This window comes from Bos taurus, chromosome 4 (assembly GCF_002263795.3).
Source record: "Bos taurus isolate L1 Dominette 01449 registration number 42190680 breed Hereford chromosome 4, ARS-UCD2.0, whole genome shotgun sequence".
Lineage (NCBI taxonomy): Eukaryota > Metazoa > Chordata > Mammalia > Artiodactyla > Bovidae > Bos > Bos taurus.
In genome coordinates, this window is record NC_037331.1 from 44,242,404 (window position 1) to 44,270,168 (window position 27,765).

General features: G+C 37.9%; 2 protein-coding genes across 2 annotated transcripts in view; one reads left to right on the forward strand and one right to left on the reverse strand.

The window, feature by feature from the left end:
* The window catches only part of FBXL13 (F-box and leucine rich repeat protein 13), a 217,002-nt gene that overhangs the window by 95,633 nt on the left and 93,604 nt on the right, over positions 1-27,765 (reverse strand). The window contains exons 10-12 of the mRNA XM_005205376.5: positions 18,147-18,199; positions 14,614-14,714; positions 1,901-2,030 (exon numbers count right to left, since the gene is read on the reverse strand). Of these exons, the coding sequence (XP_005205433.2) occupies positions 1,901-2,030; positions 14,614-14,714; positions 18,147-18,199 (284 nt within the window). The remainder of the gene's footprint in view (positions 1-1,900; positions 2,031-14,613; positions 14,715-18,146; positions 18,200-27,765) is intronic.
* Positions 1,765-27,765, forward strand: part of LRRC17 (leucine rich repeat containing 17) — a 35,546-nt gene continuing 9,545 nt past the window's right edge. Inside the window, 2 exon segments of the mRNA NM_001078150.2 lie at positions 1,765-1,960; positions 20,697-21,602. Coding sequence (NP_001071618.1) covers positions 20,831-21,602 — 772 coding nt within the window. The 5' untranslated portion in view covers positions 1,765-1,960; positions 20,697-20,830.

A 27,765-nucleotide genomic window follows, 5' to 3' on the forward strand; every position in this document is an offset into this window, starting at 1 on the left:
TGTCTATGCATGTGTTTGTGTTGTTGTTGCAATAATTACTTGGTGGAAACTGAGAAGAAAAAGGAGTTAAGTCACACTATGAGGAGGGTTCTAAAGCACTGAGGTGAGTTAGACAGTACTATATATAAAATAGATAACTAATAAGAACCTACTGTATAGCACGGGAAGCTCTACTCAATACTCTATAATGACCTATGTGGGAAAAGACTCTAAAAAAGAGTAGATACATGTATATGTATAACTGATTCACTTTGCTGTACAACATTGTAAATCAACTATAGTCCAGTAAAATTTAATTTTAAAAGAAGGACTAAAGGCTGTATCTTTCAGGGAGAGGTTGATCAGTGGGATGTGTCAAAAGCATATTGAGTTATTTCTGAAGTTGCAAATATTCTTCCTTTGTGATCAGGCCATCTGTGTTTTCTGACATTCATATCCAAGTTAGGCCCCCATCAATCCATGGAGACTGAGAGATACAGACACTCTCTGTCTTGATGATTACATATCAAAGCCTGGCTCCCAGGTCCTTGAGGAAGACATTCATGGGTTGTAAACAGGTGAGAAACTTTTTAAGAAGTTGACATCTCAAAGGGAGCAAAAACAGAATGTACAACTGCAAGTTTTCTAAAGTAAGAAAAAGGAGGTCAGGGATTCAGAGTCAGAAAAAAGCCTATCTGAAGTTTTGTCAATCTGGAGGGAACATTAAGGCCATCTTGATCATAGAGTGGCAGATGTCGGTGCTTAGCAAACTATTGATATATCAGTAGATTGGATTTAAACAAATGCAAACTCTAGCCTTGCAGCCCTAGCTTAGCATCCTTTCCCCTACATCATCCCCAATGCTTAGTGTACCAGGAAACCATGACATGCCAGTGGTGGTGGCTAAGTAAAATTTCTGTCCATTCAAGAACTTGGAGGAGAAATCCATTCTGTCCCTGTATTCCTTCCAGGAATACCTGCTTATAGCAGTACCAGTATGCTTTTACCAGCTGTGCAACCCTGAGAACCCTGGTCTTTTCATCTAAATAAGCTATAGGGCACAGCATTTGTATGAGCAGTAAATGTGATATGTATGAAACACTCAACATGGTGCCTGGTGTATAGTAACAGTTCTCATTTGTGTCATTATATTATTTTCATAGAATGATGACCATACTATGACACTAATAGCAATACACAGAGAGCTGGAAGAAAAGTTAAATGAATGGTGACTTAAATCTAACAAAACAGAGCAGAAGAAACTATCAAAGAGGCAGGAACTGCTTCCACAGTGCCATGTCATACCCTCCACAATTCCACACTATTTTCTGCCCAGGTTTCTTAGTCTTGTTCCTTCAGACTTAAATATTTCCCCATGTAGACCTCAAATCTTCATGTTATTTAGCCCAAGGATATAATGCAATTTTAAACAATCATTATCTTTGTTGTATTTCCTTTCTTACGTTTAGCACTTGCAGCATTTTACCTAATACTATTTACTCTCAGAGTCCACGTGGAAGCAAACTAACTTTTCAGGAAGTTCTTTGCAAATACTCCCCACCCTCTCCCCCAAATAGTTTTCTTTGTTTGTATCTTGGTAGCAATTCTAAAAAGTTTTCAAGATTTGGACTCTGCTAGTGTAATTGTGCACAGAATATCTACACAGAAGTGGTCTGCTTCATCATCCAATGAGCTCTGCCTCTTCGTGGATCTGACACTCCAATGGAGGGAAGCCAAGAGCCTATAGTAGCAATCCTGGGGAAAATTTAAGCAGCTGTGTTCACGTAATTGAAAACCTTCTAAAAAGTGTGCTGCAGTCTGTGCACAGCGTTAGTATAACATGAGGGCTGGGGCTGGATGCAGCCGGTTCTCTGGAGGACTTCTTTGCCTGCTGCAGGAAAGAGAAGGCTGAAAGACAAACCTGGGTGCAGCCGGAAAGGTCCAGATAGATGAGCTTGTGGCATCCGTTCCCCAAATTCAGGTACTGTAAACCTTTGTCTGTGAACTTTCTGCAGTAAGCCAAACTAAGATTCTGTAAATTGTAGAAGTACCTGAGAAGACAGGGAGAGAGAAGAGAGGAAGGAAAGTGATTATACTTAAGCTGTTTCCTCACATCTTTGTTAAGCCACTATGACAAAGAAGTAAAGCTGTAAATTAATCTTTTCTCCTTGCAGCTATTCAAGAGTTGAACTTTATTGTTAATTCTCTTCCTGTTAAGGAGATTGCAGTAGCATATCAGATAATGCATAATCATGTTTCAAATGAAAATAAAGATTTGGCTAAATTTTTAAGAAAACCAATTGGGATAAAGCTTTGGGGGCGGGGGAGGTCTGTGCATTCATGTTGTTTGCAAGTTAGTTTGTGTTTGAAAGCAGTTTCAGTTTGTGTTATTGTTGCATTTAGCTTTTATATTGGAGCATCGAAATAACAATGCAAATGTCTAGGAGGACAAACTCTTTGTAAACATTTAAATGGTGATTAACTGTTACATGAGAGTTAGGATTTGGGGCAGAAAGGAGGCAAAGTTAAATATAATAGGCTCTTAAAATGGACATAGCAAGCAAATGGCTTGAAAAAATAAATTTGCATGTGCATGATTTTCTAAGTAACAGTTTCATTATTATAACTAAAGAAAGACTGACTGATACACAGAGCTTAAAAGTGGATTAAGAACAGTCTGCAAATATGTGGGCAACATATGAAAGGAATAAAACCATATCAGAGGCTATAAATCTCACTGAAGTTGCAACAGATTAACTATGGCATTACCACCATAGCCAAAATGAGAGCTTTCAGGAAAAAGGAGGGTCTTTAGGACAACTCTCTGCAAGACTCACAGTTTGAGGACACTCTATGGGCAACTTTCAAAGCCCTCCTAAGCCTGGCATTTTTTAAAAGTGCAAGAACTCTCACTTCTGCTTTTGTAATAGAGTTAAACAACATGCTCTTGGCTTATGATGTGCAGCAGTTTAACAGTGAACTAGAAAGCAAAAAGAACAAAAAGTAGGAGGAAAATGCCTTTCTGTCCCTCAAAAGCCCACAAATGACTAATAAAGTTTACTTTCACATAAATGGGAAATTAGATATGCAAGCTTTGATCATTAATCAGATTTATTTCCCAAATCTGAAAATATCATATGATATAATTCATATTCCGTAGCGGATTATTTGACTCACACCCATTTCCCTCTGGTAATGGCTATTTCCATGAGACTCAGTAGAACAGAGAGGGAAGCCTTCTGGACTCCCCAGTGGCTGGGTGGGCAGGGCTCTGAAGGAGAAAGCAGCACTAACATCCCAAAGACATAACCCTTCTGGGGCCCTTGAGAGCATTGCCAAAGTTTTAGAAATGCTTTATCTTCCTCTCCCTGAATTATACCCTTGTGATTCAACTAAGTAAAGCACAATTTTCTTGGGGGGTTGTCATTCCTAAGAACTTTTTAGCTCTCCAATTTGGCAAAAGGAATAGTGAGGCAGGCAGCATGACACAATGGAAAATACACAGGGTTCTGGAATCTGACCAAACTGGATTCGAATCCCAGCCCTGACACTTACTGCAACTGCCCCTTAGCTGCCCAGAGACTGTTTCCACATTTACTAAGTGGAGATTATAGCATTATCTTTTTTTTCAACCCTGACCAGCTGTGGGGCCTCCAGCTTTCCTGAACCTTAGTTTTCTGTAACATGAACATCTGTAACATGAATGTAACGTATCTGCTTTTTCCTCTTAGTAAAGATGTGACAATTACATAAGAATGTATATATAATAGTATTATATTGAGGGTGAGTTTTGATGATTAAAATCAGAAGGGATATGGTAGAACCTTTAAAAATACACATATTGTTATTATTGCTACTACTGTCTCAAATAATACATATGAATTATTCTTACAAAGTTTGATATATCTTTTTTCCATTTAATGGAATAGGTACTTACCTGACAATAGTGGTGCATACTAACTTGAAGAGTTTGAGGGGCCTCATATTCCATCTGTACCCTATTTCAGTCGTGGTGGTAAAACCAGGTGTAATCTGTTAACCCCGGTGAGATTGATAGTCTGCTGTAGTTTCTGTTCCTCCATCTGTTGCCCTTGCATTTGCTGACTGTTCTTCCTAACCTACTTTTAAGCTCTGTACGTCATTCTTTCTTTCTTCAGGTATAATAATGAAACCATTACTTACACAGTCGTGCATATTCAAATATATTCAAGTCTGATCCAAGTCTGTTTTTCAGTTTCTTTAAGTGCATGTGATCCATTTAACAAATACCAAAAATGAGAATTGAACAAGAAGCTTTGAACTTTTTTGTGTGTCACAGATACTTTTGGATCTATGGCCCCTTTGTCAGCATGATGTTTTTAATGTATAAAATAAAATACAATTTCAAAGGCAGCCAATTTTATCCACAGATATTATTAAAATATTTTTAAGAGGCAAATGACTGAAAAAATGTATATGCTTCTTTATTAACATGTTCAACAACAACATCTAGCGACAGGTCTATTAACGACAATGCTTTTGAAGCAGTACTGAGTACCAATGATAATTTTAAATATTTGTAACAACTATAAGAAAATACATGTGATGAGAAAATAATTGTGATTTGTATGAGTGAAAGAGTCCCAGGGACTGCTAATACTACCCTGATTTTTTAAATCTATATTTCAGTTAAAGCTTAGTGAAAATAGAGATTTTTTTTTTTTTCTCCTATCAAAATTTATGGAACCTCTGATTTCCATTCATGATCTTCTTGGAGGATCCACTGACCGCAGGTTTGGCAAAAGAGTCATTTAATTAAACTAAATGACTCTGAGATTAAGTCTAGATCTAGCTCTTCAAAGTGGAACCTCATGGGAATCATCAGTTTGAAAGTAAAACACAAATCTTGAGTGGCTCTGTTAGCCTTTCAAGGCTTTTATAGTGCCGCAGACTTAGAGCTTTGGGGGATGAGAAAAATATTGGTTTACAGTGAAATCACACTTGGCAAATTTTATGCAATATTGCCACTTTTTATCCTGAATTTTGGCAAAGAAATATGTCCCTTATATGAGTAAGATCTAGTTCATCATTTTTCCAATCCAGAGATGACTTTATAATTCTAATTACACTTGAGGAAGTGTTTTCAGACAATGTTTTCTAATTATTTGATAACTTTTTCTTATGTGTGTGGGGAGCGTTCTCTGTGTGATTTATTTTTCTACTGTTACTATAATCTTTAAGACATCACAATTCTTACAGAAACTACAGAGATCACTGTTTCTTTTTTCTTTGGGTTTTTTTATCCATTAAAGAATTGAGGCCCTCTGTGTTAGATCTTCAACACCTGAGGGTAGCTATTACTAGAAGGAATGTAGAATTCTGTATTTAAATTAACATTTCTCTGAAAAATCTTAACACAAGGTCCAGTCTGTAAAACAGAGTATTTGCATATAGATTCGTTTGAGTTGAGTACTGGACTTAGTCTTACAGAGGCAGTATTTTAATAGAATTCCTGCAGAAAATCCAAATGCAGTGACTTGACCTCCTATTTACAGGGTGGACCCTAAGGATTTCCAGTCACGGCCACAGCTTATTCTGTCTACCCCATTCTGATGAACTGTGGCAAGACTATATTAACATGAGAGTACTTGTCAATAAGAAGTTGCCAGTCAATTTAAGGGTTGATTCATCTATAGGAAAAATAGACATCATGCTTCTATAGCATATAAAGCTCCATTAAGAAGCAAAGATCATAATATTAATATCTTGACTCACCACTCTGTGCCCAGAATATTTGATCAATACATAGTGAATAAGTGAATGAATGTTGCTGCTAGAACTCAGGGAGTAATTACTGTGGAGTTCCGATAGATGGTATGACTTGAGATGTAAAGTCTACAGATTAGCAAAGAGAGGAGAAAGGCATTCTAGCTTGTAGAAAAAGAGAAGCATGTAGCAGTCAACTGACCAGAGTTGAGAGTTTCCTTTGGAAAACCTAGGCAGATAAGTTTGATCAGATAATGATAAAGAATAGTAAAGGAAGAGTCTAGACCTTAAGCACGTCAAAGACATGATAAGACTAAGTTCAGGACAATACTTCTCACAACATAAGGGAAGAGAGACCAAGCGTGAACCATCTGGATGCTGCACCAAATGAGGTATTGAGAATGCCACCTTGACTGTGGCAATGGAATAAATGGACAGGGTTTAATTCAGGAAATGTTTAAAAGCAAAAAGTACTTTGAAATGGGCATGAGCTATGGACAGCCCTTGTTTTCAACTTTAGAAAACTGAGCAAGTCCCCAAAGAAGTGAGGAAAAATATTCAGATAAAAAACTGGCAAATCACTGTTGCCAAGAAAGGCAAACAAATTACATTTTTCTTTGGAAAGAAACACTAAAGGCACCAGAGAATGAAAACAGCAACAAACAACACTTCTCTAGTTATTTATAGCTGAAAAAATGTTATTACATACCCAAGCATGATTAAAACAATAGAAAGCAGAGCAGAAATAAAGAATCATTATGAAATGTATTTTTATTATAGATAAAGAAAGTCAGTGTACATTTTTTTCATATGATGAAAAACATCAGTATCACGTAGCATTTATCCTGAATGTTGTCTCAAAAGCAAGAACTAGAAGTTAAAATCAAAACAAAATTCTAATTTTAGGTCCTATTTTCCTATATGTTGCCCACTAAAGATACAGCTTCATTTGTAAAATAAACATCCTTAAAAAACTATGCAGAGCTGTACTATTATTTTAAATTTCCTAGAAGAAAACATTATCTCAAAGTATGGTTGGAAAAAATGTTTTGAGTTTTTAAAAAAAGTGATAACGCTACTCCCAAATCGTCTACTTAAAAGAGTTCAGATTTTCATATATGGATTTATAGATTTTTAAATATGTATGTCTCTCTCCCCTCTCCAGCCACCCCCAACTCACTTTCTATCTATAGATAGATAAAATACATACACACAAATATACACATGTACCATATATATATAAACACATTCATCCATGCACATATATTCATTCACACACACACATATATATCTTAATGTGGAATTTCTAAAGAAAACTACTGAGTGATGTCCTATATTACAGGGCAGAGAATCCTACAGAATTCCTGAAAGGGTCAGAGGCCCTCCACAGTGGTGCTGCTGGAGCTGGCTTGCTCTAGCCCATGAGAACCAATTGTTAGCATCTCTTCTCAACTCTACATTCAGTGGCATGTTGGTAGCTTAAAACTGGCCATGATGGAATTATTTATGTCACAGAAATCAGTAAATCCTACAAATCAAAACATACCTTGACCCCCTACCTCAGCCAGTAATTAAACATTTACTGGAACACGGCTGTCCTCAGAACACACTTTGAGAACTACTGATACAGAGAATGCAGTATTGCTGAGAAAACAATGATGAGAGATAAGATGATAGCTTGAAGGACTGGAATAAATATCTGACCTGAAAATGAAAGGGGATTCTTAAAACATGAACAAATAGGGTTGAAACATTAAAAAAAAAAAAGTCCATCAGTTAACCCAAATTGAGAGATTGTTTACAAAATAAATAAACAGTATTCTTCAAGTGTCAAGGTCATGAGATACAAGGAACAACTGTGGACTGGTACAAACTGGAGAGCACTAAGAAGAAATGACAGCTGAATGTAGTATGGACGCTTACACCAGATCCTGGAGCAAAAATAAAAGAACATGAGTGGGAAACTTGATGAAATCTGAATAAAGACTTTCATTAATAGAAAAGTAAAAAGAAAACTATCTCTCTTTTAGCTGAGAAAATTAGTTTTAATGTCCAAAAAGTTTAGCTGAGAAAATTAGTTTTAATGTCCGAAAGGTTTACTATGTCCCAGGAAAAATTAAAAGAACACAAGTTTGGGAAATGTTTTTAATTTCTCAGAGAAAAGGAATTTCCTGCCAGCATCTTGGCAGAAAAAAAAAAAAAATAGATTACCAACAAACGAAGAGAAAAATCAGGCTGGCTTTAGACTTCTCTTTAACTTGAAATAATGAAGATTATGGGGCAGCATTTGTAGGGTTTTAAGTAGAGTAAGGGACATGATTCAAGAAGTATACCCTGAGAGAATTTGTTGTTCATCCTCTGACACAACAAAAAGTCATCTTCAGAAAGCAATGACTGAAAATCTAATATTTGCACATATTTCCAGATAAATATAATAATTTATATTTGCACATGTTTCCAGTCATCATACGTGCATCTCTGTCACTTCAGTCATGTCCGACTCTACTCTTTGCAACTCCATGGATTATAGCCCACCAGGCTCCTCTGTCCATGGAATTATCCAGGCAAATATACTGTATATATATAGTATATTTGCCTGGATATATATAGTGGGTTGCCATTTCCTCCTCCAGATTCCAGTCATCATAGGATGAATCAAAATCAAAATTAAAGAATAAGGAAATTGTGATACAAATAGACCATCAATGAATGACAAAACTACAGTTGGTGGTGATGGTGGTTTAGTCGCTAAGTCGTGTCTGACTCTTACGACCCCATGGACTGTAGCCTACCAGGCTCCTCTGTCCATGGGATTCTCCAGGCAAGAATACTGGAGTGGGTTGTCATTTCCTTCTCCAAAACTCGAGTTAGGACTACCTAATCATAAATATGATTATGATATTGAGTATACCAAAAATCAATATTAAAAAGAAAGATGATAAAAAATCACAATTAGTATATATTTACATATAGGTGAGTCAAAGTAGAGGAACATCGAGTTCAAGGAAGAATTAGAATGTATTAGATCTCTTGTCGAACACAGGGGGAGCCAAAGTCAGTGTTTCATTATGACTTTGATAATTACAGAAATGCATGATAAAGCGTGTTTTTAAAAAACATAGAAATAGCCACTAGTTAGAATACACAACAGAATATGCATTTATCTAAATGTATTCAGATTATAGATATAACACATTTTGTAACAAAAAGCAGAAAAGATAAGTACAGTGCAGTAACATAAAAATAAATAAAAAATATAAAGCAAGATGATAAAAATAAGGCCATATACTCAGTTTTGACAAGAAATATTAGTCTTTTAAACCACTTTCTTAAAAAGGCAAAGAGATTGAAATTTTTTAAAATAGAAGTTAGCTATGTGCCACATGTGAAAGATAAACATAAAATATAGCAACACAAAGGTTAAAAATTATGGGTATACATAAAGTAATTTCACAAAGCCACAAGCAAAAGAAAACAAAGGTGACTGTGTAAATAGCATTTTAAAAGAATTTAAGACAAAGAAACATCAACCAGGATAGAAAAATATAATTTTATGTAAACAAGTGCTACAATTTATAGATAGATTGTATGTGCAAACATGCTGCTTATTAATCCTTATGTGTTGAATAACATAAAAATAAATTAATAAAAACTTCATTATAATAGGCAACTACTGTATCACTATGACATTAAGAATTTACACATGCATGTGCATATATACATAGAAATTTTGTTCTCTGAAAGGAACTCTCTTGTTTTAAACATTCATGGATGATTTATTGAAATTGATTATATTAAGTAGTCCACCAAGAAATCTCCATAAATTTCAAAAAGTAGAAATAATTCTGTCCACATTTCTTGACCACAGTGTACGAAACTAGAATTAAAAACAAAATTCTCTTCTAAATAATTATTGGGTCAAAGAGGTAAGCAAATATACAGCAGTTTGTTCAGAAAAGGAGAACAATATTTATCAAACCATACAAGCTTTGCCTAAGTTCTTTAAAAGTAATTTCATACCTCTGTTTTCTTATTTTAGAAGAAAAGAAGTCAATTAAATCATACAAATGAAAAGTTTAAAACAATAACGTGTACATCATATCCAAATCCAAAAGTATTCATTTAGAAAATATAATGAGGAATCATAATCAGAAAGGATACCATGCACAATGGCAATTAAAAAGACACCACAAAGACTATCTGTATGAATAAAACAAAATTTTGAGACATCTAAGAGTGTTTGCAAAAAAGATATTTTTTTGAAGTATACTATGCTCCTGATGGGCTTCCCTGGTGGCTCCTTGGTAAAGAATCTGCCTGCCACTGCAGGAGATGCAGGTTCAAGTCCGGGGTCAGGAAGATTCCCCTGGAGGAGGAAGTGGCAACCTACTTCAGTATTCTTGCTGGGAAATCCAAGGGACAGTGGGACCTAGTGGACTACAGCCCTTGCGGTTGCAAAGAGTTGGACGCGACTAAGCAACTGAACAACAAATTGTTCCTGATAGGGAGACTAAATATTGTAAAAATATGGCTTAGTTTCTAATTTATTTTATCTTTCATTATTGGCATACTGGTAAATATCTAACAACTGGCTCTTCAAAAACATATATGCATATGTATATATGTTTGCTATAAAATTATACATCTTACTATTTTACATCAACTATTTTACAGATGTAAAAGATGAATAGCCCACAAATTACAAATCGTAACATACACAATACTGTTTATTACTGATTTCGTATAACCAGTTGATTCTTACACAATGCTTTCATTCATTGACTTTTGCCAAACTCATAAATATAGGTGGTACTTTTGTCTTCTCCCTTGTATACTCAAAGGAAAAATAAAATTGGTCAGTCTGCTATATTTATTTTTACCAAAAAATAGAAGTAAAATTTTTAAAATTGAGGAATGAGTATAATTCCAATATGAGTATATTTTTTTATTTTAATGGGTAAGACAAAAGTGAAGAAAAATGTGTGTGTCCGGATTTCACTCAGTCATCAATGATGTGCCTTTTTTGCTCAATCAGATAACAGTTTTCAAGTACTGAAAAGATACTTGCTAAACTTTTTTGTGCTATTCACAGTGTTGCAGCTACAAACATGACATGCCTTTTTTCAGTATTTTCTGTGGAAGTATAGTTGCCTGGAGAATCCCAGGGACGGTGGAGCCTGGTGGGCTGCCGTCTATGGGGTCACACAGAGTCGGACACGACTGAAGTGATTTAGTAGCAGCATAGTTGACTTAGAATGCTGTGTTAATTTCTGCTGTACAGTAAAGTGATTCAGTTATACATATATTTCCATATATTCTTTTAAATATTCTTTTCCATTATGATTTGTCATTGGATATTGAATACAGTTCTCTGTGCTACACAGTAGGACCTACTGTTTATCCATTGTACATCTAAACACTTACTTCTGCTAACCCCAACCTCTCATTCCATCCCTTCCCCTAACTCCGTCCTTCTTGGCAACCACCAGTCTGTTCTGTGTCCATGATTCTGTTTCTGTTTTATAAGTAAGTTCATTGGTGTCATATTTTAGATTCCACACATAAATGATATCATATGGTAGTTGTCTTTCTGACTTACTTAATTTAGTATGACAATTTCTAGCTCATCCATGTTGCTGCAAATGGCATTATTTCATTCTTTTTTATGATTTTCTAGCATGTATGTATATACCACATCTTCATCCCTTGTTCTGTCGACCTTCAGGTTGTTTCCATTGTCTTGGCTATTGTGAATAGTGCTGCTATGAATATAGGGGTACATACTTCATTTTGAATTATAGTTTTGTCTGAATATATGCCCAGGAATGGATCATATGGTAATTCTATTTTTAGTTTTCTGAAGAACCTCCATATTTTTTCCCACAGTGGCTACACCAACTTGTATTCTCACCAAGAGTGTAAGAGAGTACCTTTTTCTCCACACCCTATCCAGCACTGGTTATTTGTAGACTTTTTAATCATGGCCATTCTGACACATGTGAGTGAGGTGGTACTTCATTGTCGTTTTGATTTGCATTTCTCTAATAATTAGCAATGTTGAGCAGCTTTTCATGTGCCTATTTGCCATTTGTATCTCTTCCTTAGAGAAATGTCTATTTAGGTCTTCTGCCAATTTTTCAGTTGGGTTCTTTGATTTTTTGTTGTTGAGTTGAGCTGTCTGTATATTTTGGGAACTAGGCCCTGTCAGCGGCATCATTTGCAAATCTTTTCTCCCATTCTATAGTTCGTAGACATGACACACTTTTAATCTACTATATTGTTTTCTCCAGTCTAAACAATCAACAGAAAAATAAGCCAGGCCCTAATTTTGTATTATTTGCCATTTTCCATGCCATTTTGGCTGATTTCAAGCTATCAATGAGAGATCACTGAACATGGAGTTGGGAAGAGATGCACAGAGCACATTATTTTATAGAATTTTCACCATACAGATACAATAGACATAAATCACCTCAAGAACACAGATAATAGTAATGTGTACAAAAACATTAGAAGGTGCTGAGTTTTTAGTACTACCTATATAAAAATTTTAGATATATAAGGAAATATCACACATCATTTGAGAAAAGTTTTATTCAGTAAATGATGCTGTAATAATTGGTTAGTTATTTAACAACTCTTTTTTTTAATCACTGAAGTATAGTTAATTTATAATGTGTTAGGTCCCAGTGTACGACAAAGTGATTCAGTGATACATACATGTATACATATATATACATACACACATACACATATGTATATAATATATTCTTTTTAAGATTTTTTCCATTATAGGTTATTATAAGATATTGAATATAGTTCCCTGTGCTATACAGTAGGTCTTTGTTGTTTATCTATTTTATATACAGTATCAATAACCTCAGATATGCAGATGACACCACCCTTATGGCAGAAAGTGAAGAGGAACTCAAAAGCCTCTTGATGAAAGTGAAAGAGGAGAGTGAAAAAGTTGGCTTAAAGCTCAACATTCAGAAAACGAAGATCATGGCATCTGGTCCCATCACTTCATGGCAGATAGATGGGGAATCAGTGGAAATAGTGGCTGACTTTATTTTTGGGGGCTCCAAAATCACTGCAGATGGTGATTGCAGCCATGAAATTAAAAGATGCTTACTCCTTAGAAGGAAAGTTATGACCAACCTAGACAGCATATTCAAAAGCAGAGACATTACTTTGCCAACAAAGGTCCATCTAGTTAAGGCTATGGTTTTTCCAGTAGTCATGTATGGATGTGAGAGTTGGACTGTGAAGAAAGCTGAGTGCCGAAGAATTGATGCTTTTGAACTGTGGTGTTGGAGAAGACTCTTGAGAGTCCCATGGACTGCAAGGAGATCCAACCAGTCCATTCTAAAGGAGATCAATCCTGGGTGTTCTTTGGAAGGAATGATGCTAAAACTGAAAGTCCAATATTTTGGCCACCTCATGTGAAGAGTTGACTCATTGGAAAAGACTCTGATGCTGGGAGGGATTGGGGGCAGGAGGAGAAGGGGATGACAGAGGATGAGATGGCTGGATGGCATCACCGACTCAATGGACGTGAGTTTGAGTGAACTCCGGGAGTTGGTGATGGACAGGGAGGCCTGGCGTGCTGCGATTCATGGGGTCGCAAAGAGTCTGACACGACTGAGCGACTGAACTGAACTGAACTGATGTATATGCTAATGCCAGACTCTTAATTTATCTCTCCCCTTCCCCTGCTCCACCCTGCTATCCCTAGGAGTTTGACAACTCTTGATGTGAGAAACAAATATTCTGAGCTCATGGACTGCACACAAACAGGCTTTGGGCCACATGGGTCGAACGTGTTAGATCATTGTTTCATTTATCTACCAAAATAAATTCTAGCTTGATTATAAATTTAAAAACAAATCATAGAAGAAAAAATGGATATCAAATGCCTGGAAGGAGGAAAACTCTCTATTTTTAAAAGATTCACAAGAAATTTCAAAGGAAAAATTTGGTAGATTTGACTGAATACAATGTGGCAAGTCAATAATGAGATAAACAAATATGTCACCACCCTTTTCCTAGGCTTGCACATTTCCAGAAAATGGTTAGAGAGCAAAGATAAGGAAGAGTACCACCTAGAATTTTCTCTGTTTAAGCATCTCTAAATGCCTCATTGGCATTTTTAAAAAGATCTAAAAATAGTTACATTCTCAAAAATGATTCACTCCTTCTTGGGGTTTGAAAAATGTTTTGAATCTCTCCCAATATGAGTATTACGCTTTCCTAATTAGTTTTTCCTTGGTGAAAATAAGGGATAATTGAATGATGTAAATTTTGGATAAAGTTGAATATCCTGTCAGCTCTTAGTAATGTATTCTTCCGTGCCTTCTCCTCCAAAGAAGTGCTAGCTTGTCAACAGTCCATAGGTCAAAAAAAACAGCAAATACTAGGTTTCCTGGAGGTGATGAGGGGGCCCTAGCAGGTAACCAGAGCATGGCAGTAGGGAACCTGGCGCTGCAGAGTTCAGTCTGAGGAAGCAGGATATTGGCTTTCTGTTGTAGAGAAGTCCGAACACTGGACTAGAATTGAGGGGCCAGGCTTCAAAGTCCAAAAACGAGGACCACCAGAAAGAGACAGGCAGAGCGTAACTCAAGCTACTGGGCAAATTGCTACAAGAGTGACACCAAAACACCAGCCAAGGCAACAGATCAGTTAATTATTCAGTGGATACCCACCAAGAAGGGAGAGCATCAGCACTGGAAAGCAGTGGGACTTGAAAGCAGTCTCCTGTTATCAGGATAGGGGTGCCACAGTCGGGGGGTGTTAGTAAAAGGAGATGCCTTTGGGTGATACTACAGCAAATCAGGGCCTAGAGGAGCATAACTGTTTTCAGGGTAATACAGATAACACAAGCATTACCTTGGCAGGAGTCTCATTGTCCTGTTGGTGATAATTGTGTTAGACAGATTGAGATACAGGACTCCAGGGCAGCTCTCAGAGATGTATCTCATTGATTCATCCTGCGTAACAGTAGAGGGAAGAATCTTATTAAAGTCTAACAGGCTTTGCTATTTCCCCATTATCTATCATCTCTCTCCCTGCCCCCCAAAAATATATGCAAGACTTGATCTCTTCATACTTTTTATTAGTTATAAATCAAATTAAGTAGAAGATTGCTTTGCTTGCAACTTCATTACTCCCTCCCCTTCCTTTTCTTTGGGCTTTCCTGGTGGCTCAGACAGTAAAGCATCTGCCTGTAATGCAGGAGACCTGGGTTCTATCCCTGGGTCGGGAAGATCCCCTGGAGAAGGAACTGGCAACCCATTCCAGTACTCTTGCCTGAAAAATCCCATGGATGGAGGAACCTGGTAGGCTACAGTCCATGGGGTCATAAAAAGTCAGACACGACTGAGCAGTTTCACTTCACTGTTCCCTTTCTTTGGAAATAAAGTCCCATTCCATCACAATGACGCTTTATTAAAATTTGAACCCTTGCCATTTCAACATCATGACAAGAAATTTGAGCTCGTGTCAAAGTGCCAAACAGTCTTGACTCTTTAGATATATGAAAATGATTGAAAAGGGATCCATTTTTAAACTTACTATAATCATTCTGAAAGACGGGAGTAGTAAACTCTTTCAACTGGACTTCATTAAAAAGTGAGTCCATATTCATACACGGATATGTATATATATATATATATAGAGAGAGAGAGAGAGAGAGAGAGATGTTTGTGTGTGGTGAAGTTTCTGTGGTTCCATTACTGAATATTTAAAACAGCTGAACAGATTTTCACCAAACTTATGATGAGTTTGAGATGGCCTGAATTAGAGGCTGCATACATGTCGGACATGAAATTTAGTGTCGAGGAAACTGTGCAGGAGAATCTTAAAGATTCAGTCAGCCCTCCTCCAGAGAGCTGAAAACCAGAACAAGAGAATAGTGTGACTGCGACATGAGAAAGGCAGAAAAACAAAGAATGATTTCAATCATGAGCCCTAAACTCACGTTTACAAGACAGATGAATTTCAAGCTTGGATTGCAACGCTGCTTCTTGTGTGGGTAACTAATTGTAAAATGTTCTAGAACGAGTAGCAGCAGGTTTGTGTTTATTTAATGATGGTGGAGGAGTCTCCCCAGGAATACTGAAGAGGTCTGCTAGTTTTAAATATCTGTGGTACATTGTCCTAGAAATAGGCCATTACAGGGTCAGGTAAACTGTCACGAGGCTAGCTGATGTGGTTCGGGGAGGGATTCTGCATGGATAGTATGGCTGCCCCCAACAGCACAAAGGATGGCAGATGTTTAGTTTCAGCAGGACCATCGGTGCTTAATGTTCTATTCTTAGCTACTTCTTGGAATCATGAATATTAAAATAACAAGATTCTACAGGTCAAAGCATCTTGCACATGGGATAAGAATTGGTTGATTTAAGGTGCAAACCACACCTTAAAGAGAACACAAGGGTTTTTTTAAGGTGTAAAACTGTAGTTCTGCTGTAGAAAAGATTCCGTGTGTCAGTAACACCTGAGAACAAGTACAGGGCTTTGAATAAACACTGTACTCTTGCCACTGCATTCAAGATGCCAGCAAGGTTTCTAGACATTCCATCATAGAAATGTAGGATTTGGATATCCATGTATAGATTTTAAAAAGTAAACAGTACACTTTTCCCCAACAGGAATGGAGAGAACAGCATAATGTGTGGCATTATAGTTTAATACAAAGAATCTATCTTCAAAAATATTCATGGTGTCAACTATCGAAGTGACTATGCACCTGTTGGAAGATTCCGGCAAAAATGCAGATGAAATGGGACACGGAGGAGGAGGGAAAGCTGGTTTACACCCTTAGAGAAGTAGCCACACAGATGTAACTGTGGGAACCAGCAAGAGGAAGATGTAGTAGGCTTTCTGTAACATGGAATAATCCGATGTTCCTTTGAGACGAGGAAGCAAACCATTCTCTTCATTTTCCTGTCTGAAGGAAATTCAAACTAATTTTGTTTTCAATATTTAAAAGAACAAAAGAACTCAAGTTGCAATCCCCAAATACTTGAGCACATAAATGCAAAAACTGTTTCTGTGTTTAACACTGCAAGATGGTCTGTGGAATTTGTCCACAATGCACTCGAATCTTTCTGGATGTAATATATTCATAAGGCAAGCTTCTTAAACCTTTTTGAATAAATGTTACTCAACTCCTTAAATGTAAGCCAGTCTCTTAGTCTTTGTCTCAAAAGGAAAGACAATAGTAAAATGTAGCTGGATAAAATTATCAGTCCTGTATATTATTAAACTAAAACTGGAAAAAAGACTTTGATGTTCACAAATTCAACACAGATGGCATTGTTTTGACTTTCCTATTAGAAAGCCAAATTTACAGAATATGATCTTTTTTCCAAGCAAGAACTAAAGCTCCCTGAGGGCAAGAATTGGAACCTAATTCATCTTAAATTCCCTATAACACCTCTATTTTGTAACATATAAGTTCCCTATATATCATATATCTTTAACATAGTAGGTACTAAAAATATGCACATAAAGAATGAAATAGAGTAGAAATTTGAAAGAAGAAACTGTAATGATGAGGCTGGGTAGATAGCAAGAAGGAGCCGATTCATGAAGTCTTTTCACCTGTGCCACGGTGCATGGACTTCAACCTAGAACTGGTGACTTAGGAGGAGCATGAAGCAATCAGGCTCTTCATTCTGTTCCTCCTATCTCCAAGTGAAGAGCACAGCCTGTGCAAAGGCAGAACAGCAAGAGGAGCTTGGTGCACACAGCAAAGAAAACATAGCAGGTTGTGGCTGCTGCAACTTAATGTGCAGCAGGACTTAGAAGAAGGTGAGACTGGAGAGTGAGGCAGAGGCAAGATCACCGAGGGTCTCCAGTAATTTTAAAGAACTGACTTTATCCAATAGTGTGGATGACAGGCATTTGTATAAATGGTGGAAGATAGTAGTGAAATGGTCAGATCTGCCTTTTAGAAGGAATATCTGTGGTCACGCGGTAGAAGACAGATTGAAAGCAGAGGAAGCCTGGAGACAGGGACCAGGAAGGAGCTGACTAGGGTTATGTGTTCATTTCCATCCTCTTGGGCACCACAGTTGACAGCCAGGAAGACTGATAAATTGACCCTGTTGTCTCTGCTGGAGCCCATTTTTTTCTGTCTCATACACACACATGACCTTAAACATAAATATAGCTCATTTTTGTGTCACTGTTGAATAGTTTTACTTTCCAGAGATTCCAACCTTGGGCATGTCTATAGGATAAATAATAGCATTATATAAATTGGATAAAATTTCTTGGCAGTGTTTGCTTTCTCCATATTTAATATAAATGAGCACACAGGCATGTATTTTGGCAGAACCTCTGTGTTATTAGTACTCTAGTGGAGCAAGTCTGAATCCATATAAACAACAGTAAAATAAGCTTCTTATACTCACTGTGAGCGTTGGACAGTCAGAGACATTCAGCTCTTGCAGGTTTTTACAGAAACCTAAATCAAACAAGTTACATATTACTAAAAAACATATTACAAATATTTAAACTTAAAGTTTTTCCACCTTGCATTCAATGCTGTGTATTCATTAGAAAGCAAACCAAAACCCCTGGTAAGTAACTTGTTCTAAGTATATGGTTTCCTTTCCTAGAAAAATGATTTCTTTGGGCTTTAAAATTAAAATATGCTTATTATTGTTTGAGGATTACAAAAGGAAAGGGGATAAGAGAAAAATACTACTTTGGGGAAAAAACTGTATATACTTAGAGCTTTTCAGCTTCGAAGCATTTGAAAAAAACCAATTTGGTTTTTTTGTGGTGTGATATTTTTGTTAATTTAGGAGGTTGTGTTTCCTTTTAACATTATGAAATTTTTCAAACATACAAAGAAAGTTGAGAGAATTGTGGATTGTACAATGAATATATCCATCACCCATATTCTACAATTCATATTTTACTATATTTGCTTGATCACATACCCACCTGAACGTCTTTCTCTCTATCCCTCCATTCATCTTAATTTCTTATGCATTTTAAAGTAAGTTGCAGACATTGGGACACTCCCCCCAACAAATACTTCAGCATGAATGTCATGAATAATTCAGCATGCACAGTAATTGACAGAATGTTTATATTTTAGGTTAGATAGCCATAAAGTTTACAAAGAATTTTAGATTGATATGTGGAGAGTCAGAAAGTCCAAGTACCTAATGAGTTCTGGGACCAGAGACACCTGCCCAGCTTGTGATCTAGAAGGGAAATCAAGATATTTGTGCAAAGAGCTAGACAGCAAATTGTTACACAACCAGCTCTCTGGGTCTAGACTGCCATGAGTAAGACTCCAAATCTGAGACAGAAGAGAAACAGTGAAGGAACAGAGAACAGTGAATGGAAGGAATGCTTGGGGCAAAGAGGGGAGAAGGCATTCTAAATGGAGGAGACCCCTACAATCAGGAAAACTCCAGGCAAGGGGGTAATCCCGGCATTCACACTGAGACAATGAATAGAAAACACATCTGTTGCTCGTAACCTCAGAGCCCCACGATAATAACAATAGAAATGTTATTAATTATAAATCCATTTTGAACATTTCTTCCTCCTTACAAGTATGTCCTAATAAGTGCAAACCAGAACCAATTTCAGAATTTTAAAAATGAAAAATATTCTTTAAAATGTGCAGATTTTGGAAGTCATCAGTAATACTGAAGGGAAAAATAGATTCCAAAAAGATAACTAAATTTATGAGATTATTTATATTTTAAATAGCAGTTACTTGAATTCATGCAATTCAACAAACATTTAACAAGAACCTGCTATGTACTAGAAACTCTGCAGGTGCTGGAAATAACAGCAGTGAACAAAATAGAGAAAAATCCCTGTCCTTAGGAAGTTTATATCCTAGTTGGGGAAGAAGGACAATAAACAAAAGAGGCAAAATACTTATTTTGACAGATGGTGATACATGTTCTAGAGAGAAATAAAACAAGAAATGGATTAGAGAATCACCAGTGAGTGGGAAGGGGTGCTACTTTAAATAGAGCAGCCAGAAAAGGTTTTGCTGAGAAGGTGACATTTGAACCAAGATGTGCAGGAGATGGCAAGAACAGCTGGCAATTTACCCTGAGCATTTCTAGAGCCCACATTCAACATGATTGGTGATTGTGAGACAGCAAAGGAAACAGAAAAATAAGTTCAGCCGAACATCCGTTGGAGTCCTACTCGTTTGCACATCTCAAAGCTGTGAGAAGAATCCCTTTAACTTCTTGAATCCAGTTTCAGTTTTCATAATGCTAAATCCTAACAGTTTAACTGAGTTCTTCCCCTGGACCAGGAACTGTGAAGTATTCATTGCGGTGAGCCTGTTTCATCTTCCCCCCAAATACTAGAGGTATCATCAGTCCCCCTTCACAGATACTGAAGATGACGTTAAGTAATTAGCCTGAGATCACACAGTCCAGCAAGTAGAAGAGCCGTGATTCACATCAGAGCCCAAACATTTAGCCATGAAACCAGGCAAGCAGGAGGGTGTCGAGCTTTGTACACCACTTTCTACATGTACCTTTATTATAATAATTGGAATGCTTTGCCTTAAAATAAAAAATAACTTGAGTTCCATGTCTCCTGGTTTAGAGTTTATGGGAACTTGAATAGAATTTGTATCCTGCTGTTGGGTGAAAATTGTATAAATCTTGATTATGTTGAATTGGTTCATAGTGTCTTTCAGGTCTACTCTTTCCTTCTACTTTTCTGTCTATTCTGTTAAGTTTTGAGAGTTTGATATTGAAACCCCAACTAAAAAATCTTAATTTGCGTACTTTAAAATATTGTAATATATAGTAGAACTATATGTAACTTTGCTCTGTATTTTCCAAGTCTCCTGTAAATGTGTTATCATACTTTCATAGTTTAGAAAAAAAAAAAACTTGAAAATTTGATTTTATTAGTCAGTTGCAATGTTCACAAATGTCTCTATTTTTTTTCCTTTTGCAATCTAGGGACTGCCATACCTCAGCTGGGTCTCATTCTTCCTGAACTGCTTTAGTTAAGATTACCCAAACTTGGATTTCAAAGGAGTACTTTCATTGTTCCATCTGTCACACCAAGTAATTGGGACCAGCTGGATGTCAGGATGCGGGTGGCAATCATCGTAATCCTACTTTTCTTTTGTAAAGCCGCTGAGCTCCGCAAGGCAAGCCCTGGGGGTGCAAGAAACCGAGTGAACCATGGCCGGGCTGGTGGAAGCCGGAAAAGCTCCAACCCGGTCAAACGCTATGCACCAGGCCTCGCCTGTGAGGTGTACACATACCTTCACGAAAAATACTTAGATTGTCAAGAAAGAAAACTCGTTTATGTGCTGCCTGACTGGCCTCAGGATTTGCTGCACATGCTGTTAGCAAGAAACAAAATCCGTATACTGAAGAACAGCATGTTTTCCAAGTTTAAAAAGCTGAAAAGCTTGGATCTACAACAGAATGAGATCTCCAAAATTGAGAGTGAGGCTTTCTTCGGTTTAAATAAACTCACCACTCTCTTACTGCAGCACAACCAGATCAAAGTCTTGACAGAGGAAGTGTTCATTTATACACCTCTCCTGAGCTATCTGCGTCTTTATGACAACCCTTGGCATTGTACTTGTGAGATGGAAACGCTTATTTCAATGCTGCAGATTCCAAGGAATCGGAATTTGGGGAACTATGCCAAGTGTGAAAGCCCACAAGAACTGAAAAATAAAAAACTGAGGCAGATAAAATCTGAACAGTTATGTAATGAAGAAGAAAGTGAACAATTGGAGCCAAGACCCCAATTGTCAGGAAAACCCCCAGTCATCAAGACTGAGGTGGACTCTACTCTTTGTCACAACTATGTATTTCCCATACAGACACTGGACTGCAGAAGAAAAGGTTTGTAAGTTGCTTACTTTTTCATTTTTGTGGACGATTAAAAATGCTTTTTGAATGTTATGAATCCGTGCACCACCACCACCTATCCATGACTTAGAATTTCTGGTGTCATTTCCGCCATGGGAGATTTTAGTGAGGCTCTTGACATATTAGTGAAGACACTGTGTGGTCTGAGCACTGTTAATCTACCCTGGGACAACAAACAATTTAGTTGTCTCTTTCATTTCTGACATAGGTTAATAACTTATTTGTAATATTAAATTAAAGCCAGATGTCATTGAATTAGGGTTGTATAGAAAATGGTATTATTCCTTCCAATTACTGTAAGGTTTTTTTTTTTTTTTAAGAACAGAAAGGAAATGTTAAGATGAACCGAGAGACTCCAGCACGTCTCAAAGAAATTATAGACAGGAATCTGTTAATGTTGAAGAAACAGAAGTCAATTTGTTGATTTATCAGCGAAGTCATGCTCAAGGCTTGCCCCCCTCACTCTGAGTGTGGAAGGTGGCACCTGGTTAAATAGCACCATGACCATATGACACCAAAAGATTTGCTTACTATGACACTCTGTGAATTTTGATGCTAAAGTAGAGCGATTACAGCATTGTAAGCTGGGAGATGCCATCATGGGATCCTTTAAGTTCAAGAGAAAGTGCTCATTAATTGAGAACCTACTATGCTCCAGGTATTTCACATACATGCTGTCCACAGCTGCCAGCAAGGTAGTAGTAATATCCCCATCTGTAGAGGGGAGGAGGAGGAGAAAGAGGCTAAGGGACATTCAGACACTTGCTTGTGGTCTCACAGGTAAGCAGCAAAGCTAAGTCCACCTGAGCCTGCTGGCGTCCAGAATTAGTCTGCTGCTGCTGTTGCTGCTGCTAAGTCACGTCAGTCATGTCCGACTCTGTGCGACCCCATAAACGGCAGCCCACCAGGCTCCCCCATCCCTCGGATTCTCCAAGCAAGATCACTGGAGTGGGTTGCCATTTCCTTCTCCAATGCATGAAAGTGAAAAGTGAAAGGGAAGTCACTCAGTCATGTGTGACTCTTAGTGACCCCATGGACTGCAGCCTACCACGCTCCTCCATCCATGGCATTTTCCAGGCAAGAGTACTGGAGTGGGGTGCCATCGCCTTCTCCAAGAATTAACCTAATCATGTTCAAACAAGCTCCTGAACACGGGAAGCATTAAAGAATTTGAGGAAAGTTGGTACACATCGTTTCTCTGTAACTCACTGCTACAGTGAGTACTTGGTGCTTCAGGCCAAAGAACATGTTTTACTAGGATTTTCTTTGTAATGCTTAAAAACTTGAATTATACATTTAAAAAAATGATTACGAAGCTACTATTCCTAGACTTGAGTTAGAAAATTACTCGATATTGCTGAGGTTCTATCCTTAAGCTAAAGTTCATTTGCACTTGCTATACCAGAGAAAATAGAGTTAAACTCATTAATTATCTGAGAAAAAATGCCATCAAAACAAAACTGAAGATTTCTGCAACTAGCTGCTGCTGCTAAGTCGCTTCAGTCGTGGACCACACTGTAATTTAAGAAAAGATAACATAGTAGGAAAGAACTTTCTTATTTACTGGTTTCCTACCCTTGGGCCATTCCTTCTCTAGTAAGTCTATTTCTGCCTTTGTCTTTGTTTCCATAATATTTTTGACTCTTGGCAAAAATCAACTTAGAAAAATACACATTTATTTTTATTGCTTTCCTTCCTCAAGTTATTGTTGTCTAAGCACAACCTTTCAGATATGCCCCATAAATTCATTGCCCTTGCTTTAGAAACACATATTATTTACTGGAAAGCAAAGTTTCATGACATGCACAGCTAGTACATATCATTCAGGTTCATACACTAAAGACAACTTGAGTTCCTCCACGTATTAATAATGGTGTAAATCAGAGCCCATACTTTTTAGATTATAAAATGAAGGGGAGTTTTTTCTTTTAATATCATCAATATAAATCTCCCTCACTATGGTTGATATCACTCTATTGATTCAGTTGGTCATTTACTTTTCATTTTTTGTTATATTGTTGATTCTCATAGGTTTAAAGTCAAGGATCTTGTCTTTTAAATTCCCTTTGGTACTGCCTGGCACAGGGCCATGTTCTTTAGATTGATGGCAATAGTTGAGCTGCTTCCTTTGCTCTTACAAAGCAGTAATTTAAGCAACTTTTAAAAATAAAAATACATAGTAATTAAAAATCATGACTAGAATTCAAGTATGACAATCTGAATTTTATCCATTGTAGTTTTCCTTATTCCATTTTATAAATAGATAATAAATGTCAGCTACTAAGAATGACTGTTCAGCAGTATTTATCTCTTAACTCTCTGCCAGAATATAGCAATATTTTTGATTGTGCTTCACATGTTGGACACCATGTAGGATCTCTCTCTTTTTTTTTTTTTTAAGTTGCTCAGTTGTGTCCAACTCTTTGCAGCCCCATGGACTGTAACCTGCCAGGCTGCTTTGTCCATGGAATTCTCCAGGCAAGAATACTGGAGTGGGAAGCTGTTCCCTTCTCCAGGGGATCTTCCCAACCCAGGGATCAAACCCAGGTCTCCCATGTTGCAGGCAGAATTTTTACCATCTGAGCCACCAGGGAAGCCCTAAAGAAGTCAAGAATGGAACTAGCAGTGGTATTAATGAGAAGTGTTAGTTGCTCAGTCATGTCCGGCTCTTTACAACCCCATGAACTATAGCCCACCAGGCTCTTCTGTCCATGGAATTCTCCAGGCAAGAATACTGGAGTGGGTAGCCATTTCCTTCTCCAGGGGTCAAACCCAGGTCTTCTGCATTGCCAGCAGATTCTTTACCATCTGAGCCACCAGGGAAGCCCATATTAATGAGAACTGCCATCTAAATGCTCTGTGTGCCTAAGATATAGCAGTTTTATGCATTGTCATTTAATCCTTGGAGCTTCCCCAGTGGTTCAGTAGTAAAGAATCCACCTGCAATGCAGGAGACCTGGTTTCTGTCCCTGGGTCGGGAAGTTCCTCTGGAGGAGGGCATGGCAACCCATTCCAGTATTCTTGCCTGGACAATCCCATGGACAGAGTAGCTTGGTAGGCTATGGTCCATGGAGTCGCAAAGAATCAGACATGACTGAAGCGACTGAGCACACACACACATTTACTCCTCACAACCTTAAAGAAATACTAGCATTATCATTTTATGAAGAAAGAAGCTGAGGAGTAAAGAAGTTAAGTTGCCCTTTAAGGTCATGTAGGTAGTCCCTAAGCAATTCCCAAGCCATTGGTCACCATGTTGCTGCTGCTACTGCTGCTAAGTTGCTTCAGTCGTGTCTGACTCTGTGCAACCCCATAGATGGCAGCCCACCAGGCTCCCCTGTCCCTGGGATTCTCCAGGCAAGAACACTGAAGTGGGTTGCCATTTCCTTCTCCAATGCATGAAAGTGAAAGGTGAAAGTGAAGTCATTCAGTCGTGTCTGACTCTTAGCAACCCCATGAACTGCAGCCCACCAGGCTCCTCCGTCCATGAGATTTTCCAGGAAAGAGTGCTGGAGTGGGGTGCCATTGCCTTCTCCAATTGGTCACCATACAATTCGCCATATACCATCACCTTCAAGATTTGGGGTATGCCTGTTAACCAAGAAGACTTTATAAAAGCCTTCTGGGTGCTTCCTCCTAGTATTGACTGTCCTCTTAGGCTCTGTACAACACATCAACATGCAATCACACACAAGGAACCTGAATACAGATTCCCCTGCCTTGGGAGTTATACCTTCCCCAACTGACGGATGATGAGTCAGATGGTGTGCATAGGGTACCTAATACATACCAGTTTGACCACATAGACCTCAAAGATCACTATTTTTGCCTTAAACATCTGACAACAAGAAAAAGAAAATAATAGCTCTATTCACTGGGAGGCACTTTACCAACAAAACTTAGTCTTTCAAAGGGAATAAATGTGAGATTAGTTAAAAGGCATATTTATACCTTATTGAGATGGATGGATTTGGCAAAAACACGTGAAAGTAGGTTTTAAAAACTGCTTTTTAGCTTCACACTTACCAGAATAATTTGCTATTTTTAAGGATTCATTTTCCTCCTAAGATTAGGGCTGGGGAGAATTATGACCAAAAATTGCTCCCAGCTGCCTCCAAAGTTAATTTCACTATTAGTTTGAAGAGTAATTAGGAATCTTTAATTCACAATAGACTAAGGTCATTTATGTCTCTTTACCTACCACTACCAAACCTTCAGAGTAGTTCTGACATTGCTGACAATCAAGATAGCCTACTAAATGGGAAATTACCTGGAAAAAATCCCAGTTTCCTCCTCAAAATCAGCAAAGTTTGGTGAGGGGAGAGGCAATGCTTGTCAGGGGTGATAATCAAGTAAATTTGGCATTTATTGAAGGTTTACCAAAATTATTGGATAGCAGCAAATAACCAAGTGGTGCCTGGTCTAGAAATGGGGGCATTGACCAAATTTGACTTCTGGTCTCAGGACGTTTATATTTATATAATCTTTATCAAAGGCAACCATATTTCACATCAATATTTGCAATTGTCATTTAAGTTTAAGGTTAAAAACAAAAGACTGTTTTTACTCATCAGTACAACAAATAAGATTTTTCCATGTGTTCTAAGCCTACTGGTAGAGGCTTTGGTTTGCCTTTACTGGTATTACTTGTGGATCCTATTTTTACCCAGGGCTGCTGGTAACAATGCCAAAGTTGGTTCTGCAATTCATATTCCTCTTCCACAGGTCTGCCACAATGGTTAAGCTGGGTTTCAGGGTGTTCTCATAAACATTTTTTCTACCCATTTATTTGTGGTAAACCCACTTTAGCTTTGGAGAAGGCAATGGCAACCCACTCCAGTACTCTTGCCTGGAAAATCCCATGGACGGAGGAGCCTGGCAGGCTGCAGTCCATGGGGTCGCTAAAAGTTGGACACAACTGAGTGACTTCACTTTCACTTTTCACTTTCATGCATTGGAGAAGGAAATGGCAACTCACTCCAGTGTTCTTGCCTTGAGAATCCCAGGGATGGGGGAGCCTGGTGGGCTGCCATCTATGGGGTCGCACAGGGTTGGACACGACTGAAGCAACTTAGCAGCAGCAGTAGCACTTTAACTTGTTCTACAGTGGTTGCTTGAAAGGTCTCTTATCATTCACTCTCATGCCCAACCCAGCAGATGTTGGTTCAGCAAGCAAATCCTGATAAATAAGCTGCTTTCCAGAGCCTGCTGCTGCTGCTGCTAAGTTGCTTCAGTCATGTCTGACTCTGTGCAACCCCATAGACGGCAGCCCACTAGGCTCCTCTGTCCCTGGGATTCTCCAGGCAAGAATACTGGAGTGGGTTGCCATTTCCTTCTCCAATGCATGAGAGTGAAAAGTGAAAATGAAGTTGCTCAGTCGTGCCCGACTCTTAGCGACCCCATGGACTGCAGCCTACCAGGCTCCTCCATCCATGGGATTTTCCAGGCAAGAGCACTGGATTGGGGTGCCATTGCCTTCTTCCAGAGCCTAGAAGATACTAACTCTGCTGGCAAGGAACACCTCAGCCCTTAATGGCTTTGTAGGGTTTTGGTGAGAACTTGGGCTTTTATTCATAGTGAGATGAGAAACAAAGGATTCTGCCATCTGGTAAAGTGACAGATCTGACTTATGTTTTAAAGTCATGTGGACTTAGGACAATATTGGGATGATCCAGACAAGAGGTGATGGTGGCTTAGACCAATGTGGTCACAGTGAGGGAAGAGAGGGGAGGTGGGATCCTGGATATTTTGAAATAAAATTTTATTTTCTTTTAAAAATCTGAGAAAATGCCACAACCATTCATTGCCAATAATTATTCTAAATGCTAAATGTCAAGAAATTATTTCTTCTGCCTACCCTCAAGTGTTCTCTGTGGCTTTCAGTTCTTTCTAGCATCTCCATCTCCTTGTTTACATGGAGTATGTAAGAGAGAATGTAGCTCTCCAGTCAGGGTCTTGCTGGTCCTAAAGGAGGATATTACCTCAGTATTTCAACATTATAAGTTCAAATCTTAAAATCTTTCACATTTCTATGTGTTGGCAAACACAGTTCTAGGTCAAATGAGACAGTATCTTATCAGAGGATGGAAATAAAGTCAATCCAAATTTTCAAAGCACTTTTACTATAAGAGGGCTC